At 36.9% G+C, this 25,895-nt stretch overlaps 2 protein-coding genes across 2 annotated transcripts; one reads left to right on the plus strand and one right to left on the minus strand.

The window, feature by feature from the left end:
* Positions 1-221: 221 nt before the first annotated feature.
* LOC107697686 (uncharacterized protein C1orf115-like) lies at positions 222-1,983 on the minus strand. Its single transcript, XM_016498477.1, has 2 exons — positions 1,588-1,983; positions 222-688 (listed from the first exon to the last, which is right to left on the minus strand). Exons 1-2 carry the CDS (start codon positions 1,879-1,881, stop codon positions 551-553), a joined length of 432 nt encoding a protein of 143 aa, XP_016353963.1. The 5' UTR covers positions 1,882-1,983; the 3' UTR covers positions 222-550.
* A 1,285-nt stretch (positions 1,984-3,268) lies between these two features.
* On the plus strand, positions 3,269-25,063 carry apoba (apolipoprotein Ba). Its single transcript, XM_016498557.1, has 29 exons — positions 3,269-3,351; positions 3,722-3,778; positions 4,198-4,310; positions 4,796-4,941; positions 5,081-5,228; positions 5,563-5,715; positions 5,817-5,941; positions 6,644-6,732; positions 6,855-7,302; positions 7,424-7,538; positions 7,642-7,785; positions 7,988-8,193; positions 8,829-9,033; positions 9,128-9,307; positions 9,381-9,584; positions 9,702-9,869; positions 9,951-10,156; positions 10,338-10,520; positions 10,602-10,732; positions 11,598-11,808; positions 11,958-12,130; positions 12,219-12,394; positions 12,516-12,637; positions 13,563-13,936; positions 14,065-21,651; positions 21,842-21,953; positions 22,040-22,069; positions 22,151-22,337; positions 22,419-25,063. Exons 1-29 carry the CDS (start codon positions 3,300-3,302, stop codon positions 23,637-23,639), a joined length of 13,266 nt encoding a protein of 4,421 aa, XP_016354043.1. The 5' UTR covers positions 3,269-3,299; the 3' UTR covers positions 23,640-25,063.
* Positions 25,064-25,895: the final 832 nt, after the last annotated feature.

The following is a 25,895-nucleotide window of genomic DNA, read 5'->3' on the forward strand; positions in this document are numbered from 1 at the left end:
GTTCCAAACCTGTATAAGTTTCTTTCCTATGTTGAACACAAAAGAAGATATTTTGAAGGATTTTGAAGAACCAAACAGTTGTTGGTCCCCACTGACTTTAAAGAAATACTATGGAAGTCAATGGGGACCATCAACTGTTTGATTACCTGCATTCTTCAAAATATCTTCTTTTATGTTCAACATAAGAAACAAACTCATACAGGTTTTGAATGACATGAGGATGAGTAAATGATCACAAAATTATCATTTTTGGGTGAACTATCCCTTTAAATGTTTTCATAAGTTGTGCATTACCAGAAGAATGTGTGTTAATCACAATCCATCACAGCATCTGCTACTTAATATTTTCCTGTCAAAGGCAAATTATCACATAAATTTAGTCTCCTCCATGTCATTCTCTCTTGACAACAGTGGCACATAAATAAAAATACACTTATTGCACTTCCAAATCAGAGTTCCATATCACTGATAAGTGGCTGTAGTAAAAATTGAGATCCAACATTGATTACTGTTCTACTCATGATGTAACCGGCTCGTCTTGAGTCACGTGTTAGACATGAGCTCTGGCTCTGTGGATGTCTGGCACTATTGTGGCACCGGCACCCAGCGGCATAGAATAGGCTGTGCTCAGATTCTGCAATCCAACCACCAGACACTTCCAGCTGTAGCGAAGAGCTTTCCCCATATTCTGTAAAAAAAAAAGAAAAAAAAAAGGTGGATAAACAAAGATGAGTGAATATGAGGTAACACTTTATTTTGGCAGTCCACTTTAGACATCCTAAGTTACTTTGCAACTACATGCGAACTACCAATCATTATTAGTGTTAGTACAGTAGACTGTCTGCTTATATTTGCTAACACTTTATTTTGATGGTCTCCTAACAGACAAGTAACTTTGCAAGTACACGTCAACTTATTCTACTAACCTTAACCTAACAGTGTACTAAAACTCTCACTTAGTTGATATGTAGTTTCAAAGTTACTTAAAGTTAGCCTAATAGAATGTCTGAAGTGGACTATCAAGTGTAAATGAAAATGACTATGAACATACTTTAATACAGTCGTATTAACAATATTCAGAGTCCCCCATGCTATATTTACTCTCGTACTTATACTGTACTGATGATGAAGCAGCTTGTTTTTAAAGGTTTATTATTATTATTATCGTTAAAGAGAATCTGTGGTTAAAATAGATTCTTTTAATATATTAAAGTATTTATCTGTGGTAATGTGATTACGTTTCAAGAACTAGCTATAGGCCTATGTTCTTGAATAAGAACAGTTAACAAATTAAGTTGCTGAGAGGAAAAATTGTAATAATATATAATAAAATAAAAATGATTCGGTCGCTATGTTTACATGATTAAACAGCCTATATACCCCAACCAGTTATGAAACTCGTAAAAATACATACATTTTTCAAATAATTTGTTGTTGAGCCTTTAAAAATCCGCAATAATGTTTCTGTCTGAGCTGTTTACATTAAATAATTGTTTCTGAGATACTCAGACGTTAAGCAGTGTTAGAGCTATTTGTGTAAATAATCATGATCAGACAAACAACGAACTTTCAAAGTTAATCACGTACTTTTCTTAACTTCTTATATTTGTCTTGTTTTTTCTTGATATTGTCATCTCGTGGTTGGTCAACAATATCATCCTCAACCAGCGGTTGGTATTTCTCTGGTAGAAAAGCGATGCGTGCTTGTTTGGCGGACTTCTTTTGCTTGTTCACGCTCGTCGATGACTTCAGCACAAGCGTCTCGTCTTGAACCTTGATTTCTTCCTTAGCTGGTTGGTCGTCGTTAGTACGAACTATTTTAGACTCGACCTTCTTTTTATGATTTGATTTGCGCTTGAATTTGACGCGTTTTGGAGACATTTTATTCACATCTAAAGTACACTGTCCATCGGAATCAGCTGAAGGTGTCAGGTGCGAAGTTCACGGAACTTCGACCGGAATAGTTCTGCGCAAGTGCGCATGCGCAGTTCAGCGCGGCCTAATCACTGACAGAATCACTGTGATATGCAGTCATTATAACAAACCTGATGTTATCTGCTTCGACTGGTTTAAGTATCATCGTTTTTTTGAAGTTCAGTAAGTGTTAAGCTACCACATAGTCTTATTACCTGACATAAAATACAATTACACCATTTGAGAACTTAAACAAAGTTCAGCTTGAGATGTGATTGTTGTGTGAGAGGGAATGATGGAGTTTATGCATGCGGTGTAGCCTATTATGTCAAACAATAGATAACATTTTTTTTTTATTTTTTAGGTCTATCGTGCAGTTGAAACATTAGGCCTACATCACTTTTATTTTCTTCAAAAGAAAAACTGTACCAGCTTTCAGTTTTTATTCCTTACCCTAATACAAAATAATGTTAATACATTTAAATAGTCTGCCACAATAGTTTCTGGTTCGATTATTTCATTTTAGGTTTTGATGTGGAAATCTTTACATCTTGTTGCATTATGAATAAATATTGCAAAAGTCACAATGTTAATAATGATAAATGTACTTTTGATATAAATACATTTATTTTGTTTTATTACAAACATCAGTGACCACAAGACATCAAATATTTGTTATGCAAAATACCTGTTTATTTGCAAATGCACATACTTGTATGCATTGTGACAAAGTTGCTATTTGTTTTGTTTTATAACTTGAAAAAGAGGTTTAAAGGCTAATTTTGTACCCCAGTGTCAGGATGATTGTGAATATTACGCACCACTCCTATGTAGTAACTATATGAAAGTTACTTTACGTGTTTAACGTATAAGCTTGGACTCCTATACACTGTTCCTTAATTAACATCTTGATTAGATCTGTGAATCAGGTGTTACGACATGCCTTTTAAAGTAGGACAGTGGGTAAATACAGTACAGTCAGAAAGTTAGGGAACAGTAAAGGGGTTGAAGACCCCAGAAATTGTCACTTAAGTTTTACTTGACCATGAAACATCACCTACTGCAACTTGCAATTTCATTTTACTCAAATTTTATTTTGCAATTTTATAATTATATGTATTTTAATACACTTGTTTTATTAGTCAAGAATATGTGCCTTGCATTTTATTAATTAATTTTGTTCTTGTGTGGATTGGATATGCTCATGCGCTGAACTTTGAATGACAAGTCAGAGTTGTCATTTTGTGGTCTTTTGACTGATTGGAGGAGGTTTCATTTGGAGGCCCGGGGGTGGGGAGGGGGGTATGTTATAAAGGCTCGGCTGGGTGGGAGTATTTAAGAGAAGCTGGTGAAAAGACTAAGAAAAAGTTTTAGTGCCCATAAAGATGGACACTAAGTTGTGTCTATTACTCATCCTTAGTGCACATTTATTGACAGGTAAGATTTTATATCTATCTTATTTCTCCTGTAGTATTTATGCTATTTACCTTTTTTTCTCATTGTCATCCTTGTATTATTATTAGGTCTTTGTCTGTAACTCATATACCTTGTCTTTTTTTTTTATAGATTTTTTTTAGTATTCATTATGGAAAATTTACAGATTATATAAATGTGTTATATGTGATTATATATTAAGATATTGCAGCGATTGAATGGAAATCTAGAAGATGTTCACTGTTCTTATATTTAATTGAGATTTTTCTGTCCTCCTTTCCTAAAAGAAGAGTCTAGTTACTCAGATTTGTTGTGTTTTGTCAAATATAACATGTATTTAATTCAGCCATTTTTTTCTATGCCTCTGTTGAAGCAAGCACTGAGGTAGTTGAGGAAGACAGTGGAGAAGGACAGCCACCCGTATGCCCATGTAAGTGACCAATTCACAACATGTTGATTCTCATCTAACTAACCTTAGGTCAGTTAGTTGTGACATACATTGACCTGTCTGCAACCAATCAGGATGAGTTTCTTTAGTCTGGCCTACTGTGCTACTATCGACTGCAGAAGATAGCAGCAGTGAACCCTGGTACATGAACCTTGTGTATGTGTTGAGAGTACGAGAGTATTGAATCAGAGAGGTGCCACTCTGTCAACAAGTGGTCCAAAGGTCTCCAGTTCATCTGATTACTTAGAACTGACTCTGAAATACTGCAGAAATCATGATCAACTCTAAACATGTGAAGCCAAATAACTGTGAAACAATTACAACAACAAAGTTGTTATATTTATCATTGACATCATAGTAGCACTTACGTACAATTATTAAATGCTTGTTTTCTTTTGAAGTGTCTGCAAGGTTCAAGAACCTCAGAAAATATGTTTATCAGTATACAGCCGAGAGCAAAAATGGGGTGATGGGTACAGCTAACCTCAGGAATGGGCCAAAGATCTCCTGTCAGGTACAAAAAAATATTACGGCATAACCTCTTTTTATATAAGCACACATACTGTTCAAAACTTTGGGGTCTGTAATGTTTTTGAAAGAAAAAACATTCTTTAAACACTCTTGTGTTCTCAAATCTGCATTTATTTAATAAAATACAGTAAAACATTAATATTATATAAAAAAAAAAAATTCAATTTAAAATAACTCTTTTCTATTTCAATATATTTTAAAAAGTAATTTATTCCTGTGATGGCAAAGCTGAGTTTTCATCAGCCATGACTCCAGTCGTCAGCCTCACATGATCCTTCAGAAATCATTCTATTATGCTGATTTGGTGCTCAAAAACCATTTCTTATTATTTATCACTGTTGTAAAAATTTGTGCTGTTTAATATTATTATAACATTATACATTTCTTTACTGTCTTTTTTAAGCTATTTTATGAAAATACTTTATTTTATAATAATACTCTGCCTGTATTTTCTCTCTCCACCATCAGGTCGAAATTGAGGTCCCACAGACCTGCAGCTTTTTCCTTCGCACAACAGAATGTGTCCTGAGCGAGGTGTCCGTCATCGATGCACAGGGTCAGCCTGTTTACAGGCAGGCTGCTGGAGCCGAGGCCTTCCAGCTTGCCATGGAGAAGTATGTGGAACAGCCCATAATATCTGGCATATTCCTCCCCTTAGAGGAAATAGAGGAAATACATACTGTTCCTTCCGTAATGATGATGCATTTTGTATTTTGGTTATTGAGCATTCAGTTTATGAAACCCCCTTTCCAGGAACCCTCTGAATTTTGTGGTGGAGCAGGTAACCAGTGTTTCCATTTATCCAGAGAAGGATGAACCAGAAAACATTTTGAACATTAAAAGAGGAATCATCTCTGCTCTTCTCATGCCAGTCCTGGAGGAAGAACACAATGAAAAAATGGTGAGATTAAAATTAAAATGTAAAGTGCACACTAAAACGCAATCTACATAATTAATGTTTCATTTGTTGTTTGTATAAATGATTTGTAAAACACATAATCTTATATGTGCAATAAGACCACTTGTCATAAGTGTAGTGAGCCAGAAAAGATGCTGGATCTTAACTATTTTGTTCATTTTTAATCATAACTTTGTATATTTACAAAAAAAATCCTAATACTTTATTTCAAGGTTCAAAACATGCTGATTTTCAATGTGGTTTCAGACTTTGGATCCCACTCTATAGATTTAATATAGATTTTCCCTAACTACTTCTCTATTCTTTAATTTTTAAGAGTACAATTCATGGTATATGCAAGACTGATGTCACAGTCAACTCAAGGAAAGATATCGACACGGATGTCACTGTGGTCAGAGATCTGTCAGACTGCAGCCATTTCTCACCTCACAGTCTCCCTACCAGCCCCTTGTCCCTCTTGCCTGGCCTGGTAGGACAAGCATGCCTTATTTCTTTCAATATTTATTCTTTCATGTCTGTGTCAGTCAAAAATGTCATTCAAACAACTTTTGGACAAATTTATCTTCGCAGAATGGACTTATTTCCAAGCTAATCAGGAGTACACAGACTTGCAACTATCAGTTTGATAACAGGAGAAAGCACATGACTGAAGCTCAGTGTACAGAGAAGCATCTCTTTATCCCATTCTCACATGAGTATGTAATCTCTGCCCAGAAATGCTTTGTTTCATAATGATGACATCACAATTGATGTCAAACCTGCCATAGCACATGTGTGACCTTGGACCACAAAACCAGTCTTAAGTGTCAATTTTTCGAAATTGAGATTTATACATCATCTGAAAGCTGAATAAATAAGCTTTCCATTGATGTATGGTTTATTAGGATCGGACAATATATTGAGATACAACTGTTTGAAAATCTGGAATCTGAGGGTGCAAAAAAATCAAAATAGAGAAAATCGCCTTTAAAGTTGTCCAAATGAAGTCCTTAGCAATGCATATTACTAATCAAAAATGAAGTTTTGATATATTTATGGTAGGAAATTTACAAAATATCTTCATGGAACATGATCTTTACTTAATATTCTAATGATTTTTGGCATAAAAGAAAAATCGATAATTTTGACCCATACAATGTATTTTTGGCTATTGCTACAAATATACCCCAGCGATTTAAAACTGGTTTTGTGGTCCAGGGTCACATATGTGATGTACTATATATAGATACTATGGTAATATTATGCAGCAATTAATTTGATTTGAGAGTTAGGGGAATAATTTCATTGAAAACTTAATTCAATATCAATTAATCTAAGGTGTGGAACAACTGAATGATGACAGAATGTGTACTTCTAAAATGTTCATGAAGCTTAAATGCAATTTTTTTCTCCTATAGGGGGCAGTATGGTATCTCCTCAGAAGTAAAACAGAGTCTAACGCTACAGGATTCAGTGAAAATAAACAACAGATATTTCAGCAAAGATGGTGGGTAGTATTAAGCTGTAAAAAAAAATAAAAAATACTTTGTATTTTACAAGAATTATTCAGATTTTCAGATGTTTTGAGGTATGAAAATATGAATAAGCAAACATCTTTTCTCTGTTCAGACACTCTTGAGAAGAAGCTCTTTTTAGAGCAGGTGGAGGACAGACTTCCTATTCAGTCAAAGGATGATTTGCTTGCCACAATGAGAGAGCTAAATATGCTTAGCAGCTCAGGAAAGAGTCAACAGAGAGCCAGCTTCTTCCACAAGTTGGTGTCTGAAATCCGTGGCTTGAAAAACGAGACGATGTCTGGAGCCGCTGATGAGATGATGAAGATCTCAGAGTGGCTTACGTGGCAGACGCTTTTTCAGTGTGGAACCGATGAATGTACCAGTGCCATCATGCAGATCCTCAGGACTTTTGATGAGTCAGCCAGAGAAGTGGATGCTATAGTTTATGCTTTGAGTCTCTTACCTCAGGCCAGCCCTCAGAAGGTTAGAGATATGCTAAGCATGGCGCAAAACAAGCCAAGCAAAGCCATCATGTACGCTCTTGCCAACACAGTGAAACAGTAAGTGATAATGATATTTACTCAGTTAGCTTCTCAGTTAGGATACTGTTGGTCATGTGATTTTCTGTTCAGATTATATTAATTGAAATTATTATGGATAAATGTCCATATTTTGCACCAGACTTCCTCAAGACCAAGCAACGTCAACACCAGAAGTTAAGGAAGTAGCTGAATTCATGGAGTTCATGCTAGGTGATTGTTCTGGAGATGAAGACAGTACTTACCTTACATTAAGGGTATGTATCACATGTAACAAGACTCTGTCTATCTGTCCATCTATCTGATGAATATGCAATGAACATTCATTATTCAATATTAACCAAAGTATTTCTTGTATAGGTTATTGGTGTCATGGGAAAGTACATGGAGGGATTCCCATCTCTGAAGTCTTCTCTCCTAAAATGCATGGGCCAGATGTACGCTTCTCTGCCAGTACAAAAAGCAGCTATCCAGGCTTTCAGACTCATGGAAATGGATTCAGATGTAAATCAACTCTTGTTAAGATTTACAGTGTTTAAATTATCCTTATTCCAAACTAGAAGTTCTTAAAGATGCATCAGTCAGCCAAATAAATTCAATTTAGTACTTGAAGCACTTGGACACTTTATTTTAAACTAAGTAAAATCGGCCAGTATGATCATGATTCATTGCTAAAGTACTTGATATTTTGATTTCTTGTTACTAGGTGAAAACTGCCCTGGTACAACAGTATGAGAATTCAGAGGCACCTGCCCAAAAACGCATTGCAGCATATCTGATGCTCATGAGGGACCCCGAGGAGGCAAACAAGGTGCTGAGGACACTTAAGAGTGAGCAAAATGAGCAAGTTAAAAGCTTTGTCTCCTCCCATATCGCTAACATATTGGAATCAGAAGACCCGACCCTGAGCACGTATGTACACTAATATTTCAAATGCTGAATGTGTTTATTATTAAGACCTTATAGTTCAAAATTATTTATCTTGATGTTTTTGTTGGAAACAGAAAATGTGCTGAGGATGTTGTACAAAGGATGTTCAAAACTGTTTGAAACTTTGGCAATGTTGTCTTAAGATTAAAGATCTTGTCTCTAGAAGATAAATTCTAACCTCAAACAAAAGTAATACTTTGTATGTTGTCTAGATAACCTCAGACTTTGTAACTTTTATCAGACATGACTTTAGCAATGCATCAATATTAAAAGTTATAATTATTTTCATGTTATTGCAGATAACTGATAAGTTGCCAATATTAAACTTCTGTATTATTTTGTAATAATAAATTACAAATAAAACACAAAACTAAAATCAGTTGTTTAAAAAGCTATAAGTGAATATAAGCATTATAACATTATTATGTGCTGCATGAAAACTTGAAATTACATTTTACAGTGTTATTAAAATGGTATTGTTTTTAAATATAAATTTAAGTAACCATTAAATGATTACAGGTAATTTAAATGTAAAAATAAGCGTAATAATATTGGTTGATAACCAATATAGGTACTGATATATTGTGCATCCCTAATCATTTTTTGTTTATTTTTAGAACAAAGGACTACATTCTTAAAGCTGTTCTGGGGGATGCAAGCTTTAACCCTACGGATTTCACAAAGTTCTCACATAACTACAAAATTGAAGTCCCACTGGTTGGCTCAGTAGAAAGCAACATGATTTTTGACTCTGCCAATTACATGCCCAGAGAAGTCATGTTAGCCACCACACTTGACAATTTCAATGCAGAAATACTGGAGGTACTGTATGAGTTTATCATTAAAAGGCTCTATGTTCTATATGTTGTGCCCATATTTTCCCTTTTTTGAATGCATGTGATGACTTCTTTCTTAGATTGGTCTTGAAGGTGAAGGCTTTGAGCCAGCCATTGAAGTTCTCTTTGGAGAAAATGGTTTCTTCCCTGATGCCATCTCGAAAGCCATGTACTGGGTCAACGAAAAGATTCCACATCCCGTTAAAAGGGTTTTGGATAAGTGGATTTCCCCACTAAGAGGTGAAAGGATGAAAAGACAGGTATGTAATAAAGAATGTTTTGAGTGTATAATGAAAATCCATAAAAATAAGCTTAAAACATCTTCTCCCTTAGGTCCCTCAGGATATCATGAGGAGTGTTGAAGAATACCTCTCAGAGTTCAAAAAACGCCTTGAACAGATTGAAGATGCTCCTAAAGGCTTGGCCTACCTGCGGTTTATGGGAACAGAACTGGGATATTTGAAGACTAATGAGCTCAATCTCATCATTCACTACATTAAACTATACACAGAAACATTTAAGTCAATGACTGTGAATGTAAGTGTTAATCATAGATTTTGAAAATATGATATATTAACTGTACTACCCTGAAAATATAAGTCTTCTTCAACTAAATCTAACTGTAGTATGTGTGTTAATCTCTTTTTATTGCAGTTTATGGGAAAGCTGATATCTAGCTTAGAGAATGAGCTTTTTGTCCACTATATGTTCCTGGACAAAGCCTTTACGCTACCTACAAGTGCTGGTTTTCCACTGAAGCTTTCCCTATCTGGAGTTTTGGCCCCTGGAGCCAAAGGAGGCCTGACCATTGACCGCATGATGGTAATGCTTCTCACTAGTGTGAATTTTGTGGTGTCACATTTAAGTAGCAGAGTGTTGATGTTTTTCTGTTATTGTTCACAGCAACAGCTCTCATTCATGCCATCTGTGGGAATGGAGTTTGTTACCCAAATGGGTGTTTATATCCCAGAATTTGTGGCAGCTGGGATTGAAACGCACACAAACATGTACCATGAAAGCGCTGTGAATGCCAAGGTCACCGTAAGTGACAGTGAGATCAAGCTCTCCATCCCTGCTCCACAGGGAAACATCCAGCTCTTTAGCACCAGGTAGGCCATCTGAACTCTCTGTATCCTACATTTACTGTTCCTTATCAGATGCTCTCTTACCATGCATTCATACTTTGACATATTTAAGGGTCACTTTATTTTGTACTACTGATTGAGCAGTACAGTATTTTGTTCAAAAACTAGAATGGAATAGATGTTTCTTCTCTTTCTTCCACTACAGCAACAAGTTGCTCTCAGTGACCTCCACTCAGACTAAGATTGTCCCCTCCATGGTAGAGGACAGGATCGACTCTACAGAGTGTAATCCTATCTTTCCTGGGATGAATTACTGCACTATTTTGCGCTATTCAAATGCTAGTTCCACCAATAATGCCCCATACTATCCTCTCACAGGAGAGACAAGGTGAGAAACAGGTGGATGTAGAGTATGCAAACAACTTACTTCCAAGGTTTATGCACTTAAAAATAAATAATTTATTTCCAGGCTTGCTCTGGAACTTCAACCTACAGCCGAAGTGCCTGAGTATACAGCAACCATTGCCTATGCATTGCTGAGGGAAGGAAAGGAGGGGCGCCATAAAGTCGACTCTGTGAAAATTGTTCTCAAGGCTGAAGGTAAGTCCTCAAACAATTTTAATGATATTACTAATTTCTTATTTTATTTCTAACAGTGGCATTGAACATTTATCTTTATTCTTTAAGAACCATACATTCAAAAGTTTTGTGGCTTTTATGTCTTTGAGGTCATATGCATAAACTATCTTTAAATGTTGTTAAAAGTTATTTTTAGCATTATTTTTTAAAGAAATTAATACTTTAAGCAATGATGCATTTAATTGATCAAAAGTGGCAGTAAAGACATTTATAATCTTACAAAAAAATTCTTTTTCAAATAAATTCTGTTCTTCTGAACTTTTTATTCATCAAAGAATTCTGGAAAATGTATCATGGGTTTAACAAAAATATTCATTACATTTTTTTAAATGTTTCTTTTTTTGTTTGTTTGTTTCTTGAGCACCAAATAATTGTAATAATGTTTCACAATATTACAGTTTTTACTGTATTTTTGATCAAATAAATGCAGCTTTGGTGAGCATAAGAAACTTCTTTCATAAACATTAAAAAAAATCTTACAAGCACCAACTTTTAACAGTTGTGTACATGCATTAAAAATGTGCCATTTCTATCTTTTGAGAAAATAAAGTAAGGATAATGATTCATCTTGCACTACACAGATTTTGTCCAATCAAATCCACCTGCAACCAATTAACAAGTACCAAATCATTGTTCAAGGTTGTGATGTAACTAAAATGGGCTATTTAATGAAAAATGTGTCAACTCAGGAAATCATGCACTTTTAAACTTATTTATTTGATCAACATTGCTTGCATTTCTGTGAATGGGAGTTATCTAATGTGTATGAATTTGAAATCCATCTAAAAATACGTATAAAAAAATATATAAAAAAATATATTTTAAGGTGCTGAGCCAACTGAAGCCACAGCAGTTGTGAAATACAACCGCAATAAAAACATTCTCACCACCGACCTTCAGATCCCTGATTATGACCTTGAAGCTGGGATCAAGTTGGCAGTTACAGATAGCAGTGCTAAAGGAAAGAAGATGCATGGCATTACAATTGATGTAACTAACAAAGACATACCACAGCTTTCCCTAGTTGGGCATGCCAGGTATAGTAAAAAATTTTAAATATTCTAAAAAGAGTGAACACTCAATAGTGGGGGAAAATATCTAGAAGACTTTTATTTTAACATGACATACACTTATATGGGCAGTCTCAGTTTGATGTTAATCTAGATATTTATGTTTTTTTGAGCAGGTTAGAGTCTATGAGGGACGGTCTGATTGAGCTTAAGTTGGCAGTGCCAGCACTACAGATGGACACCTCTACCACTGCCACCCTAAAGAATAACAACGGGCTCATCCTGCAGCTTGAAACAGCCTTTAACATGCCAGAGACTACATCTGTGCAGAAAGCCATCCTCAGATATGGTAATGAAGCACACATAGTTAATGAAGCAAATGTTCCTGGAATGAATTTGTCTTTAGGTTTTTAACTAGTTTCTTGGTGACTCTGCAGATAATAACAAGGTTGAACTTGAAATGAAGTCAGACATAAACTCTGAAGTTGATAAACTTTTCCCAAATATGGAGGAGTACCGTAGCCAGCTGAAGGCGAGTATTGATGATGTCCTTGATCAGAAAGTCGCCAAGACTGACATGAAACTTCGTCACATTGTTTCGAAGGGGTTGGAGGTAAGTGCATCAAATCATGCTTGAGATATGTATAAATTACATGTCTTTTACAATTTTCATTTACACTTTTGAATGGCTTTGTTGAAAATGAACATTTCATAATCAGTCTTTTTGTCCCTAGGCAGTGAATATTTGGCTGGATAAATTAGTGGCAGGCAGTACATTTGTGAATGTACAGAGGAGCAAGAGAAGCACACCAGAGCTCACCTTGCCATCGTTGCCAGAAAAATTATATCTTAAATCGTGAGTGATAACTTTTTACATTCTAAAAAAAAAAACATTTACATAAAAAAAAAAAAGAATCATATAGGGGAGAGGCTAGGTGTCACATGAGGCCTATATGTAGATGATTGGGTCATGTTGTCACAAAAGACAAATATTTTATGCAATATAATGAAAATACAATGATGTGTGCCCAAACTTCTGACTAATCTTTATTAGGCCTGTGACGATAACAACTTTTTGTTGTGCGATATATTGCCCCAGAAATAATTGCGATAAGTGATATTATTGTCATTTTAAAGACCATTTTATGCCACTGAATATATAATCATAATGTAACAGCATAATAATGCAAGAAGGCCTACACACTTCCAAATGACAACAAACTTTTAATTTTTAAGAATATTTAGATCATGGAAATTAAGTATCAAAATATTAGATACCTTAAAAAACCTGAATAAATAGTAAATAAACATTTTCTAACAAAAAGTGCAAAGTAACAAGTAGAAAAAAAAGAAAAATGCAAAAAGAACTTGTATGGAGATTTTCCTTGACCTTCTTTTCTCTGTAAGTTAAGGGTGCACACTATTGCTGAAAAACACAATCACAATCACAGCAGTCAGATGTCCGTATGCACAGACACAGATCCCTAAACAAGACCATATCTGCAGATGAAACTTTTTTTGTAGAAGCATTTTTTAAATTTGAACTAGCACCTCATGACTACACCACGTTATGCACAAGAAGCTGCAAAAGACACGGTGACATTAATTTTTAAGTAAATATAATGGGCGATATATTGCGTCACCAAAAATTATTGAGGTCATGTACATATATTGCGCAATATGTCGATATATTGATTATTGCGACAGGCCTAATCTTTATATTCAGGTATATTATATACATTGATATTGACTATAAACTTTGCTCTCTTTTTTGTGTTCAGTGATGCATTGATGAGATACCAGTTCAACAAAGGCAGAATCTCCATTTCACTTCCTCTTCTCTTGGGAGGAAAGTCATCTGCTGAACTCAACATCCCTCCCACCCTCACACTCCCACAGATTCAAATTCCCCTCATTGGCCTGGATATTCCTGAGAACAACTACAAGATTCCATCATTCAGAATTCCCCGAGCTTTGGATTTCTCCTTACCCATGTTAGGTGTAGCAGAATTGTCTGTCAAGATGAACAGCAACTTTTATGATTGGGAGGGCTCTATCTTAGGGGGAAACAACACTGTTGATGTTCCCAATTACATTGCTAAGTACAAAATGATGGCCAGCTGCCCCGTGACACCCCTGTCATACAAAATTGAAGGTATTCAAGTAATCAAAAATCATATTAACCTAATCTACAAAGTTTACTGTCATTATGGCATCTTCAATTTATTGGAATTTGTTTTGCTTCACTTACATTTAAATATTGATTTTATTCCCTTCACATAGGTATGGGCATGATCACTGGTACAGTCAATGATACTCTGAAGTACCTTGTAAATGGATCTGTCAGTCATTGTTTACTTGATGCCAGCCTGAGTGTCTTTGAAACTATGAGTATGGCTGATAAAATCAGTGGTAGGACCAACTACAGGATTGAAGCATCTAGTCCACTTGGTCTGCACACCTCTGTGTATTATTCGGCTCAGTCAGCTTCCATGAATGATGAGATCATTGGAGATGGAAACTTTGATGGATTTATCAGGATAGGCTCTCTCTATGCCAACTCCACCCTCAGCCAATCCTATATCTACAATATGCTCAAAAGAGAAGGAAAAGGAGAGTCCACATTAAAGTTTGACTCCTCAATCATCCAGGGTCAGAATGTGATCAAAGGATCCTATGTCAATGGAGAGCTGTCGCTTTTGTCCAAAACAAATGCGCAAAATGATGTTCTGAAGCATGTAGCAGAGTTAAAGCACAAGAAAGGCCAGCTGTCTGTGAAGTCGGATGGTAGTACGACGGGCCTTGGAAAAGCTCTGCGCTGTAAAGCTGAACTTGATGTCATGAGTGAAGAAGCCAGACTGAAAGTTGAAACCCAGGCGGATGATGCAACACATCGTGCATACTCCCTCCTTACTGGATCCCTCAACAGTAACGGCCTTGAAATGAACATAGAAGGTTTGCTGAATTACGAAGATGGACGTGGGACACACAAAGGCACACTTACTTTTGGAGCAAATGGCTTGACCACCAGTTGCATGACAACCATTGAGGGAAGCACTTTGACTTTTGAGAATACCATCAATGCTGGTATCGATGGTGATGGAGCCTCTATGTCTCTTGTATCAAAAGGATCAGCACAGGATAACACAGTTGAGCTAAGTGCGGAGGGTAAGATTTCACCCAAAGAAGTGTATCTAACCAGTGTTTTTAAAGGGAATGTCTTTGATGGAACTGCAAGAAACACAATGAACTTTGGTATTAATAAGCAAGGACTGAGTCTGTCTAATACCTTGATGGGTACTTTACAGAAAATGCAATCAGAGTGCACACATACCCTGACTGTAACTTTATGGACCTTGGCGTTTCGCTCCAAAATGGACAATTTCATCTGCGATGGAGCATCCTACAACCACGACATTAAGGTTAATATGAGGCCATTTGTCACATCAATAAGGACAAATAATGAACTTGAGATATTTGATTTTGAACTGAGCAGTGATGGCCACCTTAAGATGGAGCCATTCAAGATGGATGTAGCTGGAAGCCTCAGTGGAAAGTATGGGGAAGAGGACAACATTAAGCACAGCTGTCAGTTTACTTATGCAGATATGGCTGGCATCATCAAGTGCGATACAACAGCAAATGTTTTAAATTCCAAGATAAGTAACAACTTTGAATTGGATTTTGCAGGACTGTCTTCTGTTATGAACAGCAAGACACAAGTAAATTGCGAATCTTTACGTCTTGAAAATAACATTCGCACAATGGCCATGCCATTTAGCCTTACGATCGATGCCATTTTGAACAGCGATGGCACTGTGAAGTTTCATGGAAAACACACTGGTCAGCTCTACAGTAAGTTCCTTTTGAAAGTTGAGCCATTGGCCATTGCTAAGTCCCATGAATACAGAGCTTCTGCTGTACACATGTTGCCAAATGGAGAGTCAGCTGAAACACACATTGAAAACAAGTTTGACAGCTTGCTGATACCTAATGAACAGTCTATGTTGTGGAAGTTTAAGTCAAAGCTAAATAATCATGCCTACAACCAAGATGTCAATATTTACAACAAAGAAGATGAGATGGGGGTCCAGCTCTCTGGAGTGCTTCAAACTAATCTTTTGAACACGGAATCAAAATCTAGTCATATTCCATTAGACAATCAAAAGTTTAGTGCTTCTGGGTTTGTCAAGTATGATAAGAACAGTGACTGTCACATTATTTATTTTCCATTCATTGAGAGCTTCCCTGCTACCTTTGAAAGAATGAAAAATGCAATTCTGCATACATTTGAATCCTTCCAAAACTACCTCAACAGCTTAGATATCAATGGTTTGATAGGTTATTTTAGGAACAAGTTGGATGAACTCCCTCAAAAAGTGAATGACATCATAGTGGACATGGACCTAGAGAATAAAGTCAACATTGTCAAGGACCAGCTGATTTCCCTCATACATGACTACACTATATCAATAGATGACCTTGATGCATATGCTGAGAAATTTAAGGAGTCTTCAAAAAATAATATTATTGATTTAGCAACAAGAATTAGGGATCTGATGATTCAAATCAAAGATGGCATTGAGAGTGGATCGTGGGCCAATTCTGTCTCTGACATTTTGATACAAATTGGAGATGAACTTAAAGCTTTTGATGAGAAGTATGAAATAACCAAAACAATCATCAGAGGCATTGATGGTATTGAAGATATAATAAGACAGATTGATTTACAAAAGCTGCAGGACAGCAGTGCTGCTTGGTTGAAACAACTGGATGAAAAATATGAAATTAAAACCAAACTTCAGGCAAAGCTGAGTGAACTGAGGAAGATTGTTGAGACATTTGACATCAAGATGTTACTCGAGGGTCTGAGAGACTATATAATCTCATTTGACTTGACTGAATATGTGGAAGAACTATCTGATCAAGTTCCATATGAAGACATAGAGAGAGTGCTGGATACTGCAAAAGATGTCGTTGTAAACTGGATAGAGGAGTATGAAATTCCAGAGAAAATCAACAGAGTGTACATAAATGCACAAGAGCTTATTTTACGGTATGAAATTGACAAGAAAATTGACGTTTTTGTGGAGCAGGCCATTATATTAGTTAAGCAGTACAGAATCCAAGAGCTGGTACAGGCTGTAGTGGATACTTTAAAATCTATCCAGTTTGAGTACATCTCAGATAAGGTTATGGAGGTATTAGATAGCGTTGTTTCTCTGTTAAAGCTGATGGATTTCAAACAGATTTTAGATGATTTAAATGAGTCCATTCTCATGATTATAAAGACCTTAAGAACTTTTGATTACAACACATTTGTTGATGAAGTAAATGAAAAACTTAAGGATGTAGTCAATTATATTAACAAGCAGATAAATGAAGTTTATGAAATTCCACAAAAAATAGAGGCATCCAGAGAATTTATAAAAGAGATGCAGGTGACTGTTGTTGATTATTTGGAGAAACTGAAAAATACAAGGATAGCTGAGGTTTGCAGAAATATTATAGATGTAATTGACACTACTGCATATAAAGACATAAAACTGAAGATCCAAGACATTATTGACGATGTGAGGCAGAGAATTAGTGACATGGACATCAGAGAGGAAATCTCGGTTTACTTGGAAAGAGCGAGTGTTGCTTACGTCAATATGATCGAATACATTTCATCACAGTTCACAAAACTCATTGATGAAATTAAGATGGTTGAAGATAAGGAGCTCCTCAATCAAATCAGTCAAGCTGTGGAGGGAGTTCTCAATGTTCTAAAGACAGCAGAATTTGATGTTCCCACCTTTGTTCTTCCATTCACGACTCTTGAGGTTCCTGCCTTTAAGATTAAAATGGCAAGGATACACGATATTACAATTCCAGCAATGATAACAATACCGGAATTCACCATTCTGGACCTGTTCAGTCTTCCTTCCATCACAGTTGACTTTGATAAAATCAAGCAGAGCATTATTGACTTAATTGACAAAGTTCGCCAGATAGAAATGCCAGAAGTGGATCCTGATGCCATCTTCAGGGATTTACGAGCTCTTTACCTTTCCGACTTGCCTGATTTTACTTTCTCAGAGATCACTCTTTCAGAGATCAAATTCCCTGAGATCACTGTTCCAAAACTGAAACTGGAGAGTTTTGAGATCACCATGTTGCCCATCCCTGAAGTCAAAATCCCTGAAATTTCATTTGAACCATGTCTACCAGCTTTTGGCAAACTTTATGGAGAATTCAAAGTAGATTCTCCTCATTATACATTGATGACATCAGCAGCTCTTGAGAACACAACAAGAACACCGAAATCTCCACAGTTAAAAGCTACACTGAACTCAAAAGGAAAGTCAAAGGGAAACCTTGAATTCCTTGACCATAATCTGGATGCAATGCTTCAAATTGAAGCTCCAAAAATGAGAAAAATGGTTATTAGTGAGACCATGAAAGTCAGTCACATGGCCTTTGGAATTGACCATGAGGGTTCTGTCATCTTAAGTGGTACTTCAGCAGAAGCAACTGCCAAGACAGCTGCCAAATTCACCACTCATATATACACAGCTGATTTGATTAATAATGTAGGCATTGCTTTAAAGAATGGAATATCTGCAAATATGGACACAACGTACACCCATAATCTGAACATCCCCACCATAGATCTTTCCAGTCAGGCTATAATAACCAAAACAGCGGAGGCCCGCTTTGAATCCGGGACAATATCCTTAACAGTTGGAACAGTGGGAAGTGGAAAGTGGTCTCCATTAAATCCATCAAGGACCGCCAAGTCCATTGATGACTATTCTGATGAAATTGCACACAAAAGCAATTTGGAGTTCATTGTCAATGCTGGCACAGCAAAGCTCAATTTTGATGGAGAAACAAACAGCAGAAACCTTAAAATGAAGCAGTCGGTTAACGCAGAGTCTGTCATTCTGAGCCACATCACCATTGATGCCAGGGCTGAGACTGAGGCGCCCTTCATCAAGGGCAGTATTTTGACGCTTAAAGGAAGGGCTCAAATGGAGGATGTCCGAATGGAAATAGGAATTTCACATAAGGCTGAGCTCATTGGAAAAGTGAGTGGAAGTATATCCAATGCATGTGAGTTCTTGGCTCAACCATTTGAGGTCACACTTGATTGCAGAAATAAAGGGAACTCTAAAATTCTCTTGCCCCTGAAGCTGACTGGAAAAATTGATCTCCAAGATGACTTTGGATTTACTTTGAACTCCTATAAGCAAAATGCTTTTTGGGTAGGTCTGGCTCGCTTCAATCAGTACAAATATAAACACAACTTTACTTTGGATAACAGTGAAAATGAAGCTGGAATCTATGCTTTTATTGATGGTGAAGCCAATCTTGACTTCTTGACTGTTCCACTCAGTATACCAGAAATTATGATCCCATACCTGGATATGAAAACACCAAAAATCGAAGAGTTTTCTCTTTGGGAAGATTACGGTCTGAAACATCTTCTGGCCACTCCTCAACAATCATTTGACATTGATTTCAAGCTCTTGTATCAGAAAAACCCCGACAAACACACATTTGATCTAAACCTTGAGCCAATCTATGAAGCCTTCATTGAAAATGCCAAGATCCTGAGTCTGCATTTTGAACTAGGACGAGACCATATTTTGAATACCCTCACCAATTCCTACAATGAAGCCAGAATTCAGTATGAAAAGTACAAAATTGGCACATCAAATCAGCCACCAAGATATTTCACTGTTCCTGGATACACAATACCTATACTAAACATTGAGGTTTCAGCCTTTCGAGCCGAATTGCCCGCATTCAGTTATTTCATACCCAAGGAGGTAAGCACACCAAGCTTTAAAGTTCCTTTAATGGGGTTTTCAGTGCCATCATACACCCTTGTGCTTCCATCTTTGGAGCTACCAGTCTTGCATGTCCCTGAGACCCTTCGAGCCTTGACCCTACCCACATTTACAATACCAGAAATTCAGAATAACATTATGATACCTGCATTTGGAAATATGACGTACGAGTTCTCAGTCAAATCCCCCGTAATAACTCTGAATGCCAATGGCGGCCTGTATAATCAGTCTGACATTGTGATCAAGTTTGATGTCTCGTCAACATCCGTGTTCGATGTCCTCAAAGGTAAACTTGATGGCAGTACCACCATCAATAAAAAGAGAGGTCTGAAGATGGCCACAAATCTGTCCTTTGTACATCTGAATGCTGAATGTAGTCACGAAAGCACTGTGAGCCTCACCAAGAGGAATATGGAGGCTTCCTTAACAAACCTGGCTAAAGTTAAGCTCCCAGTTTTTACGATGGATCTAAATCAAGTGTTCCGAGGTAATACTAAGTCTAAACCTAATGTAGCATCTAAAATCAAAGTTAGCTACATTTGTAATTTTCCCATAATTGAGATGCAAGGCACTGGAAGCATTGATCACAATTTTGCTCTCGAGGCGCTGCCATCTTACTTCTCTTTGGAGAGCACTTGGAAAGGAACAACAGATGCAACCATCATGGAAAGTGTGAATCTTGCTGGATCTTTAGACAATGAAGCAACTATTTATTTGAATGCCAATGGTCTTCGTTCCACACTGAAAACTGATCTAACCTCTAAGGTCTATCACAAAAATGTTGGTTCCTGGAATATGGACGCCACTAAGAACCTCGCTCTCGAAGCTTCTCTGCGGCGTGTTTATGCTACAATGACATACACAAGCAGCAATGCAGCTAGTATTGCATCATTTTCAACAAACGGAAAGCAAAATATAAGGGCGACGCTTGAGTTTGTTCCACTGACAACTTTGTCAGCTAATCTTGACATTGACATATCACAACCAAGTAACCTCGGTCATGCTGGCATAGTGCAGAACGCCGATCTTTTCATCACTTCAGACAAGCAAAAATTACTTTGGAGTGGCAAGGAACAACTAGCAACATTGATCCATTCCTCTGATCTGACACTATCAAACGATCAGTCTGAAATTCGCATGGAAATGTCCGAATCCATTGAGGGGAATGTTGCATTCCTGAAGACTGTCAAATTACCAGTCTACTATAAGAGTCTATGGGACATATTTAAACTTGGTGAGGTGACCAGTACTGACCAATTGCAGTTCCTCAATGCTTCGACTGTTGTGATATACACCAAGAGCATGGAGGGAACACTATATGCACTACCTACAAAATTGTTTGAAAATGGAGTCACGTTTAATATCCCACAAATAACAGTCGGAGTTCCTAATTGGTTTAAAGAACTTCTGAAAAGGATTAGGGAAGTGGATATGCGATTTGAAGAGCCTGACCTGCAAGATTATATTTCAATACCACCATTAATAACTGTCCCAGATTTTACCGTACCTTTGACTACTCTCCATGTGCCATCCTTTGTCATTGATTTGACAAATCTACAAATCCCCAATGATATCAGTACACCTACCTTTGATATTACTTTGCCTGGTTTACCAAAAGTGGAAATCCCTAGCATTCATGTAAAAACTAAATATCTGATAGACAAAATGGCTCATTTGTTTGTCAGTTTTCCGCAGTATGAAATCGTCATCTCACCATTTACCCTTCCCAAAGCATTTGACATTGGTGACTACCCAATTCGTCTGGATGACATCACAAAAACACTATATCATTTTGAACTGCCAGATGTTGTCATCCCAGAACAAAAAATCGAAGTCCCAGAGATATCACTCCATCTCCCAGCTGGTGTGTTTATTCCAACCTTTGGTTCCCTGTCGGCCACTGTCAAAGTTTTTTCTCCAATTTATAACAATACATGGACTGGAAATATAGAAAACACAGAGTCAGGAATTGTTTGCACATTGAAGTCCACCTGCACTTCCACCATGGTTTTCCTGGAGTATAGCTTGGATGGTAAGCTCAAAAGGCTTTTACACATTCATATGAGTATTTAATAGCACATACATAATATTATATAATTCTAAACAAATAATTAAACCTGTATATATACAATTTATCTGTCAAGCATTGTGCAATGTTTGTCAACGAATATTATTAATTAATATTGATATTCTAGTTATTCCATTTCACATTCCATTTTTAGCGATTGTCACCATCCTTCTTGAGAATGGAGCTGTGGGTCTAGATGGAAAAAGTACCTTTACCCATCAGGATGTGAATATAAACTGGAAGCATGATCTTCGTCAGAATCTAAGGTAAGAACAACATATCAATTTCTCAAACCTACACATTTATACAGTCCCCTGTCATAGTTTCCTAATAATGTTTGATGTTTCTTCAGAATGAGACGGGATGAGTCTTCAGGTTCCAGGTAATCTCTTGGATTTCTGTTTTACATTGGCCTTGTTTTGCTTTATGTATACCAAAATAGCAATGTGTTTTTACTCCACAGTCCCTCACGACAAACACTGGGCATTGACGTAATAAGCCAGACTTTTGCTGACTTGAGCTTTCGTTATGCATCACACAACAATGGAATCACATCCTCGATATCCTCACCAGCAGCAGGATTCATCGGGTTCCAGTTCACTAGAAGGTCACCATCTCAATTTTATGCGAAACTGTTCAGCAGATATTTGGTAAGAGAGTGATAATCTTTAGTCAGCAATTTGTACAGCTTATTGAAATATTCTAACCAAATGTCTGTATTGTTTATCCAGTCAACCCCTGACAAGGACACAGACCTGATGAGTTTCAAGGTGACTTTGAAGAACTCTGAAAAGCTGAGTATTCAGGTTGGCTATCATATCAATGGACTATCAGACATGATAAATGGCCTTAAAAACAGACTTCCTTCCATCATAGCATCTCTTCAAAAGTTTATCAACCAGTACCACATCAGTTACCTTGGCATAGACCTGAACCGTGCTTCCCTAAAGCTGAAGAACGCACTCTCCAATGGCATTGACAGAGCTTACCAGGAGATCCCACGCACGATTGATGCTCTGCAGAACTCAATTGAGCAGCTCAGACAACAGGGTAAAAAGATGTGGAGGAGAACGCTGGAGAATTTACCCCAAATTGATCTTCAAGAGTTGAGCAGAAGATTTTCTGTCAGCGCAAATGAATTCCTTCAGAAGTATGAGTCAAACATGCGGGTTCTTTTGGATGCTGCCATGAAGTTCTTGAGGAACACCAAATTCCACTTGCCAGGTCTGGAGGAGAAGCTTACCGGGCAGGAGTTGTACAATAGGATCAGGCAGTCCATTTCCAAAGTGATTGATATAGCTACTACAAGGTTTTTTAGTCTCATGGAAGCCATTGTTGACACTGTTTCAGGTCACATTAACAAAGTAGAATTTACTGTTCCTGGTACCACTAAGGTTATTAGTGGGAAGAACATTTTGAAGGATCTGAGGGCTGCCATGAAATCAGCAAAGAATCAGATTATGCAAGCGATAGAGGGATGGGAAAACCTCAAAGTGGAGAAAGTGTTCCAGGACCTGTTAAACTCTGTAAAGGTTTACATCCAGAAGGCAGAGGAGTTCCTGAACTCTCTCAAGACTGAAAAACTGGAAGAAATTTCCTCTCACATCAATGGGATTTACAAAGAGGCAGGGAATTTACAAGTTACGCAGAAGATTCGTGAATGGATGCGGGAGGCTAAAAGAGGTTTGTCCGAGCTCAAAGACTTCAGCAAAAATAAAATCCAGGAGCTGTACAATGAAATATCAATGGAGAAGCTCATCTCTAACCTAAATGATCTTCTCATGGTGGTCGATTCTTATATCAGTAGTCTGTTTAAGAGATACATTGCATTAATGAAATCATTGCCTTCATATACAGAGCCATATGTACGGGTTTCAAACAAAAAGACGGATGTGGATATTCCTCTTCCTTTCTATTGGAAATCTTTTAGTGAATGGCCCAGCATGGCATAAACCGTTTACCTAAAAATTCTGCATTAGAAAGTTTTTTGTCTACCGTTTTCTTCTGTCCATTATTGTTTCCCTAAACAGCGTTTTTTGACATTTGTATGTCATTTTAGTATTTAATTTAATTTAATTGCAGTAAATTAAAGTATAAATAATATACTTATGTAATGAATGTCTGTCTTGGTGAATAGTGTTTGGAGAATATAATTAAGCTTATATGATTTTGGAAAATATTGTATTTAAATAAATGTATAAATAAAAAGCTGCAAGACATAACATAAATTGGAGTAAAAGCCATATGCAGTGTGCAAAGATTATCACAAAAACAAGTGTTTACATAATCAGAGGACTTTGGAGTGCTTGTGTATGCTTTTTTTAGTGAAGTGTTGAAAGAATAACAATCCTCAGGTCATCAGATTGTGGTTTGCTGGTGCTGCAACAGATACTGGATGACAAATTATTAGAGATGTCCTTTACAGTTCTAAAATTAACATTGTTAATATTACGCCATTGGATTTGTGATAGTGTTTACAGCTTTTAGCCAAAAGAGGGCGATGTCTTAATGACAACAAACGACCGCACAGCTGTGGATTTCACTTCTGGCACCTTGTAAGATAGTAAATGGTTAACCAGCCATGCCGTTTCACTCCACTCAGTGCATGGTCACGCCAGTCTAATATAGTAGGTTACATTCCCACCATATACTGCCCCTGGTTACCTGGTGGGGAACAGTTCCCTCCTGCCGTTATTTCATATAACCTCATCAAAAGAGCCCCAAAACAAATGTTGCTAAGCAGAGAGACTGCCACCTGTTTGGAATCTGGGCCAGTGCTGTGTCCAAGTGCGTGCTGCTTTTCCCACAGCAGTCTTTTTAGACGAGGTCAGAGGTCATCAGCACCAGAGTGGGGTTGTGAAGGATAGGATGTAGGCCTCATCCGTTTTTTTTGTTTTGTCTTTTTTGGTACCTGGATGCAGTACATCATTTTTTCTTCCAAATTGACAGGCACAAATCCTTAGACTCACTTAAAACTAAGCATAGCCTGAGTGTATGGTGACGTTTAGACCCAAAGAATGTCTTCTCGCTCATCTTGCATCAACACCTGTGTTGTTTCTTAGGAATTTCCAGTCAATATTTTGCCAACTTTGCATTATGGCTCTAGAAAGATGTGCAACTTTCAAATATTAATTTCTCCATCTAAATCTCATGCAACAGATGGATAACATATCTGCTTTTGATAGCTGATCCTTTTCACCACCATTAATATTAAAAACCTGTTTGATGACAAGGTACATGTGTAATCAAAGCATAAAATCGGTTTGGTGCATTGATAGTTTGCGTTTCCATATTCAGTTCTTCAGGATGTGATTATTTTTGTCTTGCCAAAAGTACTATCAACATTTGTGCATCTGCTCCTGGAATAAAGGGAATTAAAGCAGTAGCCTGCTACCATATTCATGATGAAGTGCTTTCTTAGGAAAGACGTTTTCCATTTCTCTTGGCTTTCGTTCATTCACTTGTCAGAGGTTTAATGTAACACTCCGACGAGTATGCCAGTTATTATTTAGCCATGGATACTTGGCAAAACAACTTTAGTTGATGTTTCTGAGTAGCACAGAGTAGCTGTCTGCTGTTTTCCGAAGGATTTCTAAATGGAAGCGTCAAGTAATTTGGTTGCTATCCATTTTTTTCCCCTCACCACTGGGGTTTCCCAATCCCAAGATTCATATATAATATTTCTGCCTAAAATTTGGAAGAAGTATCAAAAAAATACACTGAAATATTGGATGATGCTGTGAATGAAAGGACATTTGTTGTTAGTTTTATTCAAGGTCGCCTGTTATTGTGGACACACAGCATGTGAAGATGAACTTCAGGATATGGAGAATCAGCCTCCCAGTTGTGACCCCCAACATTTTTATAGTGTGTGATCACCCAGACATAACATATTGCTTTTTCCTAACAGACAGTGTTCATACATTGGGTTGCTTAAACGTTCAGTCAAGATTCATTCTTTTTAAAGTGGGCATGAATTTGACCTTTAGATAAATCACATTTAAGCAAGAATGAACTTGAATGATCACAAGATTGTTAAAGACACTGATCTAAAATCAATAGCCACCTGCTTTTTTTTTTCTTTTTTTTTACTGGTGATTAACTTATTATTATTGCAACAGTACAAAACATCAATTTCCCAAAAATTTCCATCGAAAATTTAAAAAATAAATAAATACATTTACTAGAGAAGTAAAATTGTGTAAGAG

The sequence above is a fragment of the Sinocyclocheilus anshuiensis genome, unplaced genomic scaffold (assembly GCF_001515605.1).
Source record: "Sinocyclocheilus anshuiensis isolate Anshui unplaced genomic scaffold, SAMN03320099.WGS_v1.1 scaffold446, whole genome shotgun sequence".
NCBI lineage: Eukaryota > Metazoa > Chordata > Actinopteri > Cypriniformes > Cyprinidae > Sinocyclocheilus > Sinocyclocheilus anshuiensis.

Excerpts from the sequence above, each read along its gene's own strand:
- apoba (XM_016498557.1), top strand. The coding sequence starts at position 3,300 with ATGGACACTAAGTTGTGTCTATTACTCATCCTTAGTGCACATTTATTG. Across the intron at positions 5,716-5,816 it reads TGTCCCTCTTGCCTGGCCTG|AATGGACTTATTTCCAAGCT; the intron begins GTAGGACAAGCA and ends TTATCTTCGCAG. Across the intron at positions 10,733-11,597 it reads AATTGTTCTCAAGGCTGAAG|GTGCTGAGCCAACTGAAGCC; the intron begins GTAAGTCCTCAA and ends ATATATTTTAAG.
- LOC107697686 (XM_016498477.1), bottom strand. The coding sequence starts at position 1,881 with ATGTCTCCAAAACGCGTCAAATTCAAGCGCAAATCAAATCATAAAAAG. Across the intron at positions 689-1,587 it reads AATATAAGAAGTTAAGAAAA|AATATGGGGAAAGCTCTTCG; the intron begins GTACGTGATTAA and ends TTTTTTTTACAG.